At 38.6% G+C, this 18096-nt stretch overlaps 1 protein-coding gene across 13 annotated transcripts in view; it reads left to right on the top strand.

Annotated features, from left to right (window-relative positions):
• Positions 1–10714: 10714 nt before the first annotated feature.
• The window catches only part of LOC103392298 (alsin-like), a 21872-nt gene continuing 14490 nt past the window's right edge, over positions 10715–18096 (top strand). For 5 of the 13 annotated variants that reach the window (XM_025064134.1, XM_025064133.1, XM_025064136.1 and 2 more), the window contains exons 1-19: positions 10716–10968; positions 11539–11737; positions 11859–12013; positions 12233–12457; positions 12570–12760; positions 12834–12866; positions 12941–13138; positions 13486–13607; positions 13690–13925; positions 14110–14179; positions 14776–14942; positions 15368–15530; positions 16100–16196; positions 16302–16379; positions 16503–16730; positions 16909–17080; positions 17439–17634; positions 17728–17793; positions 17901–18060. In XM_025064134.1, coding sequence (XP_024919902.1) covers positions 11709–11737; positions 11859–12013; positions 12233–12457; positions 12570–12760; positions 12834–12866; positions 12941–13138; positions 13486–13607; positions 13690–13925; positions 14110–14179; positions 14776–14942; positions 15368–15530; positions 16100–16196; positions 16302–16379; positions 16503–16730; positions 16909–17080; positions 17439–17634; positions 17728–17793; positions 17901–18060 — 2586 coding nt within the window. In that variant the 5' untranslated portion in view covers positions 10716–10968; positions 11539–11708. Of the gene's footprint in view, positions 10969–11538; positions 11738–11858; positions 12014–12232; positions 12458–12569; positions 12761–12833; positions 12867–12940; positions 13139–13485; positions 13608–13689; positions 13926–14109; positions 14180–14775; positions 14943–15367; positions 15531–16099; positions 16197–16301; positions 16380–16502; positions 16731–16908; positions 17081–17438; positions 17635–17727; positions 17794–17900; positions 18061–18096 lie in introns of those variants that run through there. The other 8 variants (XM_025064138.1, XM_025064137.1, XM_017039941.2 and 5 more) reach the window with 6 other exon arrangements.

The following is an 18096-nucleotide window of genomic DNA, read 5'->3' as shown; positions in this document are numbered from 1 at the left end:
TCTTGTTGTTTTGATTGAGCCATGAAGCTAAAATCCTCTGTGACCCCTGCTGGTCACTCAGGACAGAGGGCATGCTTCATGGATTTACTACTGATAAATGTGACAGGAACTTAACTTAACAATCATCCAATCTTCTGTCTCAAAAGTTGTTAAAATTTAACCCTAACCCTAACTTCTTCATCAACTGCATAATTGTGAGAATAAAGAAAGCAGCAGTGATTTGCACAGACAACAGACTGTGGGAGGTGTAGGCGGTTCCTGGTGGTCTCACTACACTACATTTGGTGTTTTTCTATCCCGAGGAGGATAAAGAGGGTGGGGGGAGAGTGGTGTGGGGGAAGGGACAGGAAGAAGAGAGAAGGTCAAAGAGGCCAGAGATGGGGGCTTCAGGGGGGGGTTAGAAGGAGACGGAGCAGGAAGAGAAGCTCAACCAAAAGGAAAAGTTGGTGAGGTTCCCTGCTGTATGTCAGGCCCATAAAGTAGAATGGCATGTTAGACTGAAATAGACCAGGAGGTCGTATGGATTTCCTAACAAGCAGCCATATTCATCTGGACGGTGCGGGTCAAATGTCATTTGTTGTACTGGTGGATCTTTGTGCTGCCTGTCAAACAGTCGAACATTTAACCAGCAGAAAACTGGAAAAGTGGCTTGGACTTTGTCAGACCATCCCAGATTAAACAAGGATGACTTTGTCTCTTCATCACTCTGATCCTGGGTCATGTTATACACAATGCTCAAATAAATATGATATATCCTCTGTCACTGTGATACCAGATGACTTTGCACCATTTGACACATAGGTCATTTTGTCTGCTCAGTGTTCCTAGTCCAAGTGGTATACAAACAAGCAGTATTTAGTTACAGTAATCACAAAAATCAACTCATATTTACTTCCTTTTAAAAACATTTGACTCCATGACTAAAAATAAAACCTTAAAAAACTAGATTTTCTCATACATTTGTTTTAATATCGTTTTAATGAAATTGTCTCAACAGTTTTGTGAACTGTAATTTTAATATTTTGCTTTTCTAGTACAGACTATCTAGACTTGTGTGCAGTCTACATTTTTCAGACAAAAGAAATAAAAAATATTCCTTTGCAAAACAAAATGTTTACATTGTGAAGCATTTACAATCCAACACCTGCAATATATTCACAGTAGTAAAAGGTCATGAAATCATTTTCTTAGTTTGATTTAAAAACATTTAAAAAAGACATTACAGACATTTACACTGTTTTGTATGTCTTATATCATATGAGTTGTCACTGGCATAGCTGTGATATTGCTGCTATATTAATATATATTGCTCTTTTGCACTTATTTATAAGGGTAATATTACATGAGTGCAGCTGCTGATATTTACTCTACGTAGTTAAATACTAATGTACTTTTGCCGTAACCTTTGTTTAATTTCATCGTATAGCTATACTGTTACATACTGCACAGGGGCTTTTCCCCTTTTCAGCCTCGATGCCCATGATGAACGTCCAATTTCCTAAAAACAAATGTATTCTAGAATTATCCGACCACTAAACCCATTTCCATGACCTTTTGAGAAAACCTGAAGGAATTTGTGTATTAAACTATTGGTTCCTTTTTGGTTTCAGGGAACGTTTTTGATGCAGGGACGAGTGTGTTAAACCACAAAGTTTTCCAAAAAATGTCCTGAGCCCATGTGACTATACATCTATCAGAGAAGTTTGGTGGTTTCTGATTAAACAGCCAAGACTGAGGTTTGTAATTCAACCAAAATAATCAGACTGTACCTAATAAAAAAAACCCATTCATTTCTAGTGCATTAAATATATCAGTTTTGGTCGTACAGTTGAACAGAAATCAGATTTAAACCTATTTTTACATTTCACTGATCTCTTTAACACAACTTTTACTTCAGCTCACTGCAGGTGATCAAGGTTATTTTGAAGGTTACTTGTTAATTATGTGTTTGTTTTTACTGTTAAATTGTGGCTTTCCTGTAAAAAAAAAAAATCTAAATTGTTGAAGTCGACTACATGTTCTGAAAATAGGGTTTGCACTATTAAAAAACCCTTAGAAATGACCTCTTGAAAACAAAACTTTCGTGTCTAGACAAAGTCAAAACATCCCTACAATCAGCTGGTATATGTTTAAGTGCTTTAAAGTGACATTTTTTAGTAGTGTTTTGTTTATTTTTTCTCCTAACACCAGTGATATAAAGTACATGCGCATTAAATTTGTCATCAGGGTGTAACCCTTCTCTGGGACAAGATCCAGTCTAACCCACAACAGGGTTGGCTGAATTTCAAGTTGGGAAAATCACATGATGATCTATAGGCCCTTTGGATGTCCACATTCATGTTCATGTTGAATTCCACGAAGAGCAGAGGAGGATGTTAGCTGCAGCTTATCTATCTGTGCCAAAACTGAAATGAAACTAAACCACTCCACGTACTTTACTACATTACTACTCACTTTACCACAACCTGAAACTACATTTTAGTGAAGTGTCATGTTCAAAATGTCAAATTACTTTTTCACTCATGTCATTTTTTTTTTGGTAAGTACATTTTCCAAGTCTGATCTGATGCCGTGTGCAGTCTTTTACTGCTTTTATCAGCCAAAACTTTTGTGGTCTTTGATTTGCCAACAACTGTTTGTTTAGACTTTGATGAATAAACAGGTGGTTAATAATTAAGGAGCTGCAGTTCAATGACTACTGATTGGTTATGTAGTAAAATTTCCCTGGAGAATATTTATAAAACATTTAATTAGTGCCAAGCTAACATGCACCACTTTGTACAATATTGAAAAAATGTTTGTATCAAAATCATAAATGTATTGATGTATTTACACCGATTACAGTTTAATCCCATTTCTCATAGATTAGATAAGAATAAATTATGATTAATTCTGAACAATAGTGATCGCAATTGTTGACAATAAATCATGATTAATTGAGGTAAATCACAGTACTACGGTAAATATGACATTTGTGTGTAAATTACTGGAACAGAAAGCCAAATCACAGCCAGGAAATTCTGTTTTTATTCGTGACTAATCCAAATGATGTAATTATTGATAACAAAAATATGGTCCACTCTAAAATTGTTAGCTGGACTTAATGGTGGTATTTGAAGCTAAAGGTGCTTCAGTGAAGCAAAAACTCTTTCCTGCAGTGTGTGAATGACAGTATGTGTATTAGAATGATGTTAAGTGGATGGACAGTGGAATATTCAGGATTGTTGATTGATCTTGTGTTATCATGATTCACTGGGATTATTCAAATATAGTTTGGTGATTAGCAAGCCTGCCTTGCAAGCACAGAGCAGAGAGTTGCCGCCCATGTGGCAGCCTGTGAATTGCAACCATGCACTTAAACGCGCCCCATAACAACAACAATAATAATAATTATTATTATTATTACATGTGTAAGCGCTCTCTCCACAGTCATTCATTCTCTGCTCGCGTCTTTCCGTGGTGTAAAACACAGCAGTAACAGGACACAGCAGGTCAAATGGACGCACCACATCACATCCAACTGCAGCTGTTTGTTTGTGTGTGAGAGTGTGTTTGTGGACAGCGTCTGCAGTGGTCAAACACTGGAGGGCAGTCCAGCAGGTTTCCAGACAGTCAGTCACTGTTTGGACTGCGGTCTGCTGCGGCTGGACATCTGCTCCGGGGGGTGGGGTGGGGGGAAAGTTACATAAACAAGGAGTTGATCCACAGTAGACCGAGGAGAAATGAACACAACAGAAAAGATTTGGATGGTTTGGAGTCTGCTTGCTCAGTTAAAGGCAAACCAGAAGTGTGGCCGCCATGAAAAGTATTTCAGCTACCATGTGAAACCCAACACTGAACAACTATTTAGATGTGGAGCCGAGGTGGAAAAACACAAGGCTTTTACTTTGGTCAGAGGAGGTTGTCAAATTTGAACGCAGCTTAAAGGATATGTTGGCTGACCAACATGGTCTAACCCTAACCCTTACCGTGTTGGGGGGTTGTTCTCTGCTCTGACCCATTTTCTTAACCATGAACATGCACATAATGGTTGCACATTCTGTAAGTGATGCTTTTTGTCCAGTTCAGTCTGGACATGGTCAGCAGTGACTGGTCATCGTCTTTTACCTTTGCCTCAAACTTAACTTTGTTTTAAAGTTCATACAATTTTTGTTAAAATACCATCATTACTCATCAGAATAAGAACGCGTCTGGTTTTTAATATGAGGTTGTGTGTTTTCTTGTCAGCAGGTGTGGTGTAAATACTTCACTGACCAATCAAAACACTTTCAGGATTCTTTATTTTTGTGCCTGCTCCAAACTACGTCATTACCAAACCACCAGGCTGTATAAAGTTACTCCTGAGCTGCTGGCTGTGGTATTAGGGCTGTTGGCTTCATTCTGCCCCATCATAGTCATGTAAGGAGGGGCACGTTGAACGCTTACTTTAATCTGTTCTCTTTGATGAACCTTTTCTGGGAAAAACTCAAATGTTTTCAAGACGACTCGTCCTCGTGGAGTCAAGTCCCTGAAATGTGGGTGTTAAAATGTGACTAATAGTCAGGTTAGTAGTTAGGGTTAGTAGTTAATAGTTAGGGTTAGTCTTTGACTGGTTATGGTTTTAGAATAGGGAGAGAAAGGCACACACACACACACCCCGCATTATGGAAGTATGTGCTAGAGACTGTCTGAATGGGGGAAGGGAAATCAACCTTGAGAGAGCTAGGAAGNAGAGAGAGAGAGAAGGAATGCAGGCAGCTGGTTTGTGTCTGTCAGTGCCACACAGAGAGCCTACAGTACTGGACGACTCGTACACAAAAATGCTCACACATACATACAGCACAGCGATGAAAGAAGGATTTATTTGGACCAACAGAGTGTGTGTTGGTCCAACAGAGTGTGTCGGTCCAGTGTCAGCGGCAGCAGGAAGCTCTGCGGAGCTGCTTGAATTAGAAACTCTGTGTTGATGAGAGAGAATGTTACAAATAACAAGGAAGCAATAAAAAAATTCAGTCACATCAATCACAGGGTAATTGTGAATTGATGACGATTAATCATGATTAAGTGTCATCAATCAACATACCAATAATACCTAATATGTAAAAATGTCCTGACATCATATAGTTAGAGAAGGTGACTATGTCATTATGATCCTTTTTGATACAACAGAATCTAAAAAATCCACCACAACATAAAAAAGTCATAATTAATTCTCACAATGATGCAATAAAATGCAGACCTGGATTAAATAAACAAAAATTAAAAATATCTTTAACAGTCACATTTACTCGTAAGAGTCAGAGTTTGTTCCTACTTTTAACTTAGAAGACCTCCACAAAAGAGTGGGACCAATGACCAACAATAAATCACCAAGATCTGTTCCGTTTTAGAAGGAGAAGTGCAAACATTTCTGTAAAACTTACTACCCTACTACTTTATAGATTTTTTGCAGAAATAAAAAAACCTCAGTATTTCCTCCTGGCATGAATACAGCCAACATAAGAACAAGATTTGAACCAGCCACACCCATCCTCATCCCCCCAGACCAATGAGACTTCATCGAAATGTGATAACACCCGCAGACTGGTTGAATCTGATAATTTTATCACAACAAAGAATAGACAAAAAAAAAAAAAGAAAAAAAAAAGATGTATCATTCCATGCAGTGAAGGCCCAGTGAATCAGAAAATTTAATTTAGGATCACCAGCTAACAAATGACAACACAAAATAACCAGACAACTAAGCTGTCTCATTGGCCAAAGCAAAAATATAAAAGGAATTTAGACTGGAAGAAGAAATCATAAAATAAATTCTGTTACGCAGATGATTCATTCATTTATCTACAGAAATAACCAATTTACTTAAATCTCACACTTTTACAAATTGTTGACCTAAAGTTTAGTTGAATATGATGAAAGGAGAAACTGAATATTTAATCAAAAATAAACAACTAAATTAAATCATAGTTGATAACCTGTGAACCTCATCCAGGGTCACGTATGACATACTTTTCCTGAACAGTCTAGGAAAGACTGGCCAATAGACTCTCGTGAAAACTAATGTTATCAGTTAGCAAACGACCATAGCTAATAATGTTAATGCTGATTAATTGATTGATTGATTAGCTCTAAAAGGCTAAGTTAAGTAATGCAGTAAATCTCTGATCTCTGCCATTTTCTTGACAAAACACAATAGTCTTTTAAGTTCCCTTCCCCCATGCCTCTCTCTCCCTCTCTCTCCCTCTCTCCCTCAAACACACACACACAGATGCATAAACACAGGGTCTTGGAAGTCATGTGCTAATTGATGCAAAATAGTGGAGGAGGTGAGGCCACAATAGCTGCCCCCGCTCTGCTTCACACAATCCCCTTTTTCTTGCATGGTTTGTTTTTCCAAAACTTGTCTTGTTTTGAAAACTTTGCCATTTTTTTTTGTCAAAAATGGAGCTGAAGTCTAAAAACAACACAGAACAACTGGAAAGACAATAAAAAGAACAGGAGATGAAGACTAAGAAGGAAGGAAAAGTAGAGAAGGAAGAGGATTAAGAGGAGGGGGTCTGTGGGGTTTCAGGTCAAACACACAGCTGTGGTCATCACCTTTCACCACACACACACACACTTCACTGTGATCATGGCTCTCTGTTGGAGCCTGACCTGAGCCAGATGGTCGCTGCTCTCTGTTTTTATGACTGTGTCATGTCCACATTAAGCCAACGTTTTTCACACCAACAACCGCTGCTTTTCAAACACATTCTCCAGAGTGGATACATTTCAAAACACCAACGGGGAGTTTTGGTGTCAATGAGTCGAACAATGTCAAATCAATTATGTATTAAACCACGTCTCAACAGGGGGGATGGGTATTAGTGTAAGTTGCTCCAAATTAATCATAGATTATTTATTTGAGGTCAAACATTATACAACAGGGTTTCCACTGGCCTCGATTTTCATGGTATTAGCCATGGCTTAAATTGGCTTAAATTAAACAAAAAAGACTACAGTCTCTGTAGAGTTAAATACATTCTTCTTAACAATTAACAAAAAAATACACAACCCCTTACATTTATCTTCTTCCTACACCTTTATGGACGTAAATGCAGATCTGCCTAGTGACTGCAGAGGGAGATAGAGAGACAGTGTTTTTTTTTAAGTTCTTATCTAAAAGAGGACAAATTGTACCATCTATTTTAAACCTCATTTGTCTAATACGGCTTTGGAAACAAGACATTTAACAAGTTCTCACCCTTTTTTTTCTCACCACTTTATTTGTTTTTGTTTTTTTATATGAGACTAAAATATCTGCAACTGCCTTTAGTAAATGATACAGACACAACACAACACAATCTAACTCCCATGTGTTTTACCATGTAGGTCAGGCAACTGAACACGTGATTTTCTGCTGTTATATTCCTGACAATTCAAATGTAGTGGAGTGTAGTGTTACAGATAAGATCACTTTTAGTCTAAAGCATAATCTGTGAAAAAAAGTTAAAATATCAACAAACATCTAGCTGATGCTAATGCTAAAAGTTGAATAAAAATAGATGTTCTGAATGTAATCATTAACTCTTCCTCATTTGACACCAGTTTACTGGTTTACTAAATTAGGTATTTTAACTGAAAGCTGGCTTTTCTGTTTTTGGTTTCGTTCGTTAAAGAAAATACACTTACGTAAAATGTGATAAACATCTTTACGTGATCATAGATTGTTTGTTCTCTGCTATTGTTTTTGAATGGTTCACAGAAAAGCAAGAACATCCATTCCTTAAGACCAACCCAGGTTAAACATTACGAGTGGCGACCCCTAAAGGAAGGAAATGGCATCGAGGAACTTTTCTTCCTTAGAAGTCCGTCCCTGTCACTCACTGGTTGAGTTCTTTTAGAAAATTGATCACCAAATTAGTTCCCTTGTCCTCAGTCCAAAAAAAAAAAAAAAAAAAGAACAAACTGAGGTGAGTTGAATTTCTGTTCTTTATGCATTTAGACTGCATTTAGACTTTAGGCTTGTGAAAATAATGCCAAATTACCTAGTGCCTGAAATATTTTTTTTATCGAACTCTTGACATGTGTTTTCAATGTTCTTTAAATACACTGCTTTAATGCACAGACACACACACACACACACACACACACACCATTCTTTCCCTGCCAGATAGTTCAAATGAAACCCCTCCCTTATTCTTGTTCTTGTTCTTGTTCTTGTTTTTGTTCTTGTTCTTGTTTTTGTTCTTGTTCTTGTTTTTGTTCTTGTTCTTGTTTTTGTTCTTGTTCTTGTTTTTGTTCTTGTTCTTGTTCTTGTTCTCCTCCAGACAAAGTTACTTTTTCCTTCTTTTGGCATCAGACAACATGTGAATGTAGTAAAAATGCAAAGAAATGGTCGACTGACCACAAGTGACAGGAATTTAAATATACACTAAAATATACACAAACAACAACTGATGAACAAGACAACAGTCTTTGCTGTATTTTATTCAATATCTAAATGACATGCGTTGTGTATTACACCGATACTTCAGTTTATTACCAGATGAGGTTGCATGAGTAATTGTAGGTTAACTTTTTTTTTAATGTTTTCTGTCGTAGGAACTGGAACTCAGTAGATGACCACATGACGTGTATTTGAAGTACAAGTTCTTTACTAAAAAGGCTTTGTTTGACAAAAAAGGACATTACATCCTTAAATGTACATTAAATTCCTTGTATTTCTGTTCAACCATGACCATGTCATCATGTGTACCTATAATATGGTCCACAGGATCTGAAACTGGACTGAACATTAGATTAGATGGCCCAGCAGCTTTGATCCTTTAATGTCTCATGTTCCAAAAAAAAAAAAAAAAAGAAAAAAAAGAAAAAGAAAAACTCTTATTCTCTCTGCATTCCCTGCCCATTTCCCCTTTTCTCTTTATTTTCCTGTTTTACTACAGGCAGTAAAAGCTGGAGCCAGAATCTGCTGGACACTTTTATACAGAAACCTCTAAAACGCCAAACAAGAGCTGATCACGAACAGGGAACAGGGAAAGGAAAAGAGAGAACAAGAAGAAATAGGACTTTAACACAGTTATTTTGACATCAGTTTTAGAACCTTGGTGCCATGTTCAAAACCACAGATCATCTACAAGGGTCTACATTTTTATTACTATTTAGCTGTTTGAACCATTGTCAAACTTATTTAGTTTGATTTGTGCATGAAATGAGCTCTGTAAATGTATTGATTGATTGATTATTGTCACTTTTAGTTTTTTTTATTTGTAAATGTATGTATGTATTTCTGCAGCATATTACTTAAGATGTAATAAATTAATTTAGTTAAACATTTAATTCTTAGCAAACACACACAGATATAAGACTATCCACCTAATGGAATGTCACTATAATTGTCAGAAATAAATGGGATTGAAAATATTATTTAAATATCGCAATAGAAATGTCAATACTCATAAATTGTATAGTATAGCCTATAGCCTAAATTAGATTAAACATGCCCCGACTAGAACAGTCTAAAAAGATGCTGCTATAGGCCTAGACTGCTGGGGGGCATTGCATTTCATTTCATTTCACTTCATCTTGCACTTATAATGAGGACACAGACTCTACAGTCTTACTTTATTCTTCTGTCCTGTCCTATATTCATACCGACCACCATGTATACACTTAGGAAACTGGTCCCACTCTTTTACAGTTCTGCTGCCACCGGTGAACAGGAGGAGCACAGGACTACTGCCACTACCACTACTGTGACTTTTTTTTCTTCATTGGTTTTTATGTATTTGTACAATGTATGTTCTGATAACATCTATTGCACGTCTGTCCGTCCAGGGAGTGGATCCGTCACCTGTGGTTCTCCCTAAGGTTTCTACCTTTCTCTTTTCTCCCTGTTGAAAGGGTTTCTCTTTCGGTAGTTTTTCCTTACCCTGGCTGACGGTCTAAGGACAGAGGATGTTACCAACCCTGTGAAGCCCCATGTGACAAACTGTATTTTGTGAATGTGGGCTATATAAATAAAATTTGATTGATTGATTGAAATTGAGTAAAAGTTTTCAAAGGAAAGGAGTGATATGAAATGGTTCCATTAGTAAAAGTGTTTTGTCTGTATTTATGATTTTTATAATATAATTTTCTTAGCATGTGGTTGAACAGCATAGTATGATAAGTAAACGTATAAACGTAGGGTAAGCAATTGTGGCATTATTTTTGATATAAGTATTTAGTAACATGGTTCCATCTTTAGCGCCCCCAGCAGGCTGTTCTAGAGTATCTGTTTGAGACGTTTGTATAAAAAAGGGCTATTTGTGTCTCAAAATTATGGGTTAGTATCTAAATAAATGAATAAATAACAACATGAATAATCACTTAATACATAGTTAAAATGTCAGAGTAATGAAACGTTAAATGCTGTATTTAGCATGCCAGATAGTATTGTGAAAGGGTTAGGGTCATTGTGACACAGCACACACATCTTTGTTTTTAACCCATCACCAAGGTGAACGGTGGGCCCGGGGAACAGGGTGTGGGGACATAGCACATTAGCAACTATGGGAAAACTCTGAGAACAAAACACGTACCTAAAAATAACAAAATATAGATTTAGGCTTTTATTTCTTAAAACTGGTGTTGTATCAAAAAACAATGAAGTTTATGAAATTGTGGAGAAAGTATTTCTCAAACGGACAAATCAATACATGCACAGAGTGATGCGTCTTCTTCTTCTTCTTCTTCTTCTTTTTTTTCTGCTCTTTGACAAAGCGCGACGGCTACTGCAACAGGTGGGGCACGGCCACTGTTTTGTCCCTGTCGGGCTGCCGTCGTTGCAGAACTTACCTTCGGAAACAACACAGAAATACCACAGATTCAACTTCTACTCTGACTGCGCTGCACGGATTGGAAGTGTAAACAATGTCTGATTGCTGTTGGTGGTTTTTGCTGTGACTTTTACACACACATTTGTTCTGCCTAAAGCCTCAATTTTAGTCTCCCACCAGACAGTTGGTAAGTTCTTTGCAGTTAGCTTCTTTAGCAGCGACAGCGCCGAGCTCACAGACTTCACAATTTAAAACCTGACAGCGGTAACGACACAATAGTATTCCGCTGTTTGCTTTAATCGCATGCATTTCTGCATTTAAAGTTTAGAGTTTATTATTAATGTTTACTGTGGAAAAATATGGGCCCAATTTCCATGTTGGCTGGACGGTCAGTCGCTCCAGTCCACACGGGATTAGTTGACGTGATGAACGACAGTAACTGAGGTTTAGGTGTTTTTAAAAAGAATCATACATTGGGTGTTTAACATTTTAACTCTGTGTTTTATTATATATCTACCCTGCTACTGTAACATTGTATCTTATTTATTTACTGGCAATTTGATATTCGGAATTACAGCAATTTCTATAGAAAGATGTTTAAAAACACGGTATTTCTACGCCCAATGTTTTGTTTAGAAAATATGCATAATTTTGCCTGATACTTGCATAGTTTTTTTAATAGACCGCGCCAAACATATTTCAATCATTAACCGTCTGAAATACTGCGATAACCACGTGCAATTTACGTTTTTTCCAGGAAACCACATGGATGAAGAAGCACCGAAAGAACAGCATCATATTAATGTCGGAAGATTCACCTTTTTCCCTTTAAACTAAAATATCATATGGAGTAAAAAGAAGGACCAGAACTTTGAAAAAAATGCTCCAAACCTGGCCTTCACTGTCTGGTGCAGTGAAGAAACTGAAATGATGCAAAACACAAACGAAAATGAAAGGTATACACACACACACACAAACAAACTATTGTTTTTAAGGTTTATCCTCTTTATTGTATTTTATTATTATTATTATTATTACTACTACTACTACAACAATATTATTTTCCAATGACTTTAGCCCAGAGACATCAGCACATCCAGAGAGAGGACTGGTCCATATCTGGCAGTCTGTGGGTTCTGGTGGTCAGCAGCTGTGTCCAGAAAAAGTGCTGCTTCCCATACCTGTTCTGCAGGTGTCCCTTGGAGAACATCATGGACTGCTACTAACACTGGGCAAGTTGTGTAATTTCTGTGAAAAAGTGTATTCAAATAAACTATTTGATATCCAACAAAACCTTCAATATTTTTAAATGAAGATGTGAACTATAAAACTGCTGTCAGAAACTGTTACGAGCAGGAATATATGATATTTTTTGTAAAAGGTTATGTGCTCACATTTTCCATTTTCCACCTGCAGTATTGATTTGTGCTGTTATCATTGTCGTCCACTAGGTGGTCATGTTTATTCCTTTGGAGAGCTGTTGTGGCGGGACGTGAGTGTCCCAGTCTCTGCTCCATTGCTAGAAAAGACCCTAGTGGGGAAGACCATGGTGCGTGTGGCTGCCGGGGGCTTCCACTGTGGAGCGCTGTGTGAGCAGGGCTACGTGTACATGTGGGGGGAGAACACTGCAGGACAGTGTGGGCTGTCAGAGCAGGGCTCTGTTACAAATGTCACAGGTTGGTTAAAGGCTTTCAGGCCATTTAAAAAAGCTAATGTCTTTGTGTGTCTTGTACAGGTGTTTTTACTTTTTCAAGCTAAGATAAATGATTTGGGTTTTTTTTTTGTTAGTTCCAGAGCCGTGTTTAGTCAGTGTTGTGGACAACGAGGTTGTTCCACCAGCAGTGGTTCGTGTTGTGAATCTGGCCTGTGGACGGGAGCACAGTCTGGCCTTGTCAACACAGAATGAAGTGTGGGCCTGGGGCAGCGGGTGTCAACTCGGACTGGTCACGAACAGTTTCCCTGTGTGGAAACCACAGAAGGTCAGTAAACGAGTTGATAGAGAAATGTGAGAAGAGTCAAGAAATCAGGTTGAATTTTCCATCTTTGCTGTAGGTGGAGCACTTGGCTGGCAGACATGTCATTCAGGTAGTGTTTTATTTCTATTATCAGTGGCATTATCAGTGAAAACAAAAAATGCTACCACGGTTTAATTTCTTCAGGTGGCCTGTGGCGCCTATCACAGCTTGGCACTGGTCCGCACTTTACCTACTCAGAACAACAATACCCAGAATACATCAGAGAAGGAGGGGGCTCCGCCACCACAATACTCACTGACTGAAACAGAGGAGCTGTGTACAATAGATGATGCTCACTACTGTCCACTGGGAGTGGAGCTCACCGAGAGCCTGACAAGTGAGGTAATTATTCAGCCATGTTTCCATAAATCCACTCCAAATATCGGATGATAATCGTCGTTTCACTGTGTCTCGTTTTCACTTTTGTTTTTTTTTATTGTTCTATTGTCTAACTTGGGATAGGGTAACAAATTTCATATGATTATATAACTCCTTGAATCATTCAATAAATGTCATTGATGTTAGTTTGATGAAAAGTAGAAGGTAAGATTTCGGCAAAGGGCAACATGAAATTGTCCATTTCTGGGGCTACTTGTTCCATGTGTTACTTTTCTCTGCCTCCAAATTTAATTACAAAATGTGTCTATAGTAGTAATACTTACTCATGCTTCTTCTGCTTGTATCTGCAGTCCTCCTCCCAGAGGAGAAGCCCCAGACACAAGCTCCACCTTGGTAGGAGGTCAGCTGGCAGTAGCCCTGGCTCTGGATCTGGGTCATGCCCACTTTTGGATGTCAAAGCGGTCTCTCAACGGTAGAAATTTTTACCACATTGTTGTATATTTATACAATTTTTTGAAATATCATACAGTATCGTTTTTAAATGTCTATTTAAGGAAGGATCTTTTAGAAAGCACCAGTTGTGAGTCTGATGGGAACAACGACTCCCTATCTCAACCAGACAGTCGGCTGAAGTCTGAGTCAGGTTCCTGCTGGAAGGTCAACAAGAGGTCAGCTCTCTGTGATGAGATGGAGCTCCACAACCTCCTCCAAAAACTCTCTGGACATTCATTAGAGCTGCATGAAAACTCTGTACCAGGAGATACGGACTCACTGAGCAGTCACACTTCAGGTTGTTGTTTTTTTTATTAGATTTGTCTCATTTTCTGTTCTTCTCAGAAACACATTTTTGTCCCTGTTCTATCTTTTTGGCAGCTGTGCCATTTTGGTTCTTCAACTCTTAATTTCTCTGTTTAATTTTAGTTTCTTTTAACATGTGGATGTAAGTGACGTTTTTTTCTGTTTTTTTTCTCCAGATGACAGCTGTGTTTCCTCCACTGTCTCAAGTTACAGAGACGATTCTTCTGTTAAGAGTCAAACTACAAAGTATGACCTCACTGACAACTCTTCAGTGTAGCTATGTCCTATACATGTCAGTTGTAATTTTGAGATCGTTTAAGACACGTCTTCAGTTCAATTGATTCCACTGCACTGCAGTGATAAATTGGTGTGTACATTCTCAAGGAGTGAGAAAATATTGATACACTGAAATATCACAGTGATTTGTTCTATGATACCATATGGATATTCTATATTACTGTATCATTTATTTTATTAACATTTAACTTGAAAATATTCATGGCGTTGATTTATTTTTGTTACATTTAAACCAATAGTTAATTGGACAGGGACTGCAGATATTTTTCTTCCCAAGTTATTACAAATTCAGATCCCTCTACATTAATTACTATGCGATTAAGCATAAAACAGTTTTCCTAGAATTAAATTGTTTAAAAGAACTTAATATATTGTTGTTCCCATAGTACCGCAATATATCGCACTTTATTGTATTGTTGCCCCATATTGTGATTCTTGCCGATACACACCCTAGTACTTGCTGATACACACCCTAGTACTTCATCGACTGCCAAAATTCCTCTCACCATCAGTGTATAATCTGAACCTGATCTTCCCTCTCACAGCGCTGGTGCAGTGCCTGGCTGTTATTCCTCCTCCCCCGTGTGCTTGGAAGAAGTGCGCGTTTGTCTGGAGGCGGAGAAAGCAACGGTGCGGGGTCAGAAGAGCTCCAGCCAGAGTGGAACAAAGGCGGGAAATAGGAGACGCTCATTGCCTGGAACACCCAACCATGGTAGAAATGATGAGGTGTAAATGTCATGACTACAGTATAGGTCTCATAACCAAGCATAGCTCCATAGTCTCCAAGAAAAATGTAAAGTATGCTTCTTAACAAAATAAATTACATTAATTTGAACTATATTGAGCCCATATTTAGGAAATTCTTGCGTTAACAGCAGATATGCTGTTATCAGGCTGCCCTCAGCAGGCACCAAGCATTTAGTTCCTCTGGGTAAAGACAAAACCTGAAGGTGTACATTTTTTTCAAGTTGAAGTCTATGAACTTACCTTAAAGTTGTTAACTGGAGTGCAAAATAAGTGAAATTTTTTTTAAAAACAAAAATAAAAATTGGGAGAAAAGTGAAACTAACTGCAGAGAGTCAGTAAGTTTCCAGCCGTGGATCAGATGCAGGCATTAAATATCGTTTTTTCCTTTAGGATCCCCGAGACGTCGGCGATCTTGTGCCCGCAGACCATCCTCCTCCGGTCGGACTGCAACACCAGAGGAGACTAGAGATGAGTTACCCTCTCTGGAGACAGAAGTGTGGAGCTGGGGCCGTGGCTCCGAGGGGCAATTGGGACATGGAGACCAGCTCGCTAGGTGTGAACCACTGGCTGTGTATGAAAGACGGTCGAGTGACTGATTTAATTTCTTTTTACTGTAAATATACAATCAATATTGACAACAAATGTATGTTACTGTTTGTGTTTTATGCTATATCTCTCAACCACCACAGTCGATAAATGATTAATCAGACACCAGTATCTGGAACACAATATAAACTAGCATCAAAAGTTTCTCTGCTGCAGTTTCACTAGTTCAGTTCAGTTCAGCGTTTCAGTTCACTACAGTAAGTGAGCACTTACTGTGAACATGAAAATTCAAATCTGCACAAATTTGTTCTTGTAAATCTGAAAAAAAGGAAGCACATAAAGCTGTCATAAGTACAATGTTTTATTGGTCTTCAGAAACCCCAGAGAAGATGTAAATAATGATAATGTTTGGCTTACATTATAAATGCAGTATTTATAAGAAACTTACTCCGATGTTTCAGAAAACATGTCTTTTATTTGATGGTAAGTAATTAAAATAAACTATTGTTCTGGATCTCAATTAACCCTGTTATTGTGTGTGGGTGTGGGTGTGGGCGTGTGCGTGTGCCTGTGCAGACTCCAGCCTCTGTGTGTCAAGTCTTTGACTGGAAAGGAAGTGACCAGAGTTGCTGCAGGGTCTCACCATTCTCTGGCCCTCACTGCTCAGTGCAAAGTAACACACACATCGTTGTAGACTAATTATCATTATGTACTATTGGAAAATAATTCCTACTCACAGACGCACACTCCAGGCTACAACTATGCCCTTCTGTTGCAGGTGTTTTCCTGGGGGAGCAACATGTGTGGTCAGCTGGGCCATGTCAACAGTCCAGTCACTGTTCCTCAGGAGGTGAAGGTACAGAATAATGTCCTGAATAAGAGTCAACATGGAAATCAATATGTGGAACAGAGCAGTATAATTATACAATACAATTACATTAATTACCAACTATTGTGTGTGTGTGTGTGTGTGTTCAAGCTGTCCGAGGGTCTTCAGGTTTGGGACGTGTCAGCCGGACAGAGCCACTCCCTGCTGCTGGCGGATGGAGACTCTGTCCAGCCGGTCTTGTTGTACTGTGGTCAGCATCAACAGCCAACGCCAGTGCACAACAAGAAGCCACACCAGAGTCAAAGGTCATCCCAGAGGTCGCCTAGAAGGGCTGAGAGCTATACAGTCAGGCCCATCCAGCTGCCAGTGTACATGGAGGTTGGTACACATTTAAATTCCTTTAGTTTCTCTGCTGAGGCTGAATACCCTCCACAGTAAAAATGAAGAATATTTTATGTCACTGTTTATGTTACATTTAAATGCACTATAAAACTGATTAACTCTTCATTACAGTGAATCATCAACTAACATCCTTAATGTGGTTCTGTGTCAGCAGATGAGTTATTTTAGCACCGTGTGCTGTGGTGGTCAGAACTGTGCAGTACTGGCAGACCAGAACGTCATGGGCTTCATCTCCACTATCCACGAGCTAGCGTCCAGAGAAAGACGATTCTATTGTTGGTTGAGTGACATCAGGAGCCTTCTGCTCACGCCCACGCGCAACAAGGGTAACACCTCTTCTGAAACACGCTTCTTCTTTGTTTTTTGTTTTTTGTTAGCACCACTAATTGTGAATCTATTTGAAGGCAGTGACATCATTAGTTACCAGTAGAAGCACCACTATCAAAGATATGCGTATCCAAACCACCGGCGCGGGGTCCTGATGAATCACATTATATGATTAATATTTAACATTCAGAGAAACAATTGAGAACCCAGTGACCTGCTGAAATAAAATAAAGAAATCTGATTAGATTATTATCAAGTCATAGCCCAAATTAGAAATTAATTATTTAATAAGTCTAATTAAAAAAAATGAAAATTGTGTCCAACACAAAGAGCTGTGTGTTTTCGTCTCCTTTACAGAGACTTCATGCTCGTCCTTAGGTGAACTGTGGACTCATCTCTTCATCTCTCTTTGTGAGACTTTTAATCGTCTGAGCATTCTGATTGGTCGTCACTCCACCTTACTGAGCTATTTCCTCCATGATGTGCAGAGCCATGACATCACTTCCCTCCTTCATCTGACACACATCGATGAATTTCTAGAAGTTTACAAGGAGTAGGAATTTGTAGTAACTCATATTTTTTAGTTTCGTTTTTGAAAATGACCATCTCTCAGTTTTCACCACACTCCTCCCCTCTTTTTTGGCAGGTACTGTTCTGCATTGGGTAACTTTCAGGTGATGAATGGATTCCAGTTACTTCACAAACTCTCACTGTAAGACCTTTTTATTCTTCAATATATTCTATGGCTAAAGACAAAAATGAATTCAGCCAGAAAAGGTCAAAGGTCAGCAGAGGATTAAAACTCTTTTTTTATTTCAGTGAGGTGTTGGGTTCTAAGCAGACCACACTTGCCAGGCTGTGTGTTCCGGACCAGTCTGCCACTGGTGATGTTGATCTAGTTACACTGCTGTACTGGCCTCTGCAGCAGCCCCGACAGTACAACCGACTCTTGCTTAAACTGGCTGCATGCTACGATGTGGTGAGGACATGACTTCATCTTTCCACTTTTGCTTCT

Source organism: Cynoglossus semilaevis, chromosome 16 (assembly GCF_000523025.1).
Source record: "Cynoglossus semilaevis isolate Cse_v1.0 chromosome 16, Cse_v1.0, whole genome shotgun sequence".
Lineage (NCBI taxonomy): Eukaryota > Metazoa > Chordata > Actinopteri > Pleuronectiformes > Cynoglossidae > Cynoglossus > Cynoglossus semilaevis.
The sequence above is the reverse complement of the archived record's forward strand: the minus strand, read 5'-3'. Positions and strand labels throughout refer to the sequence as shown.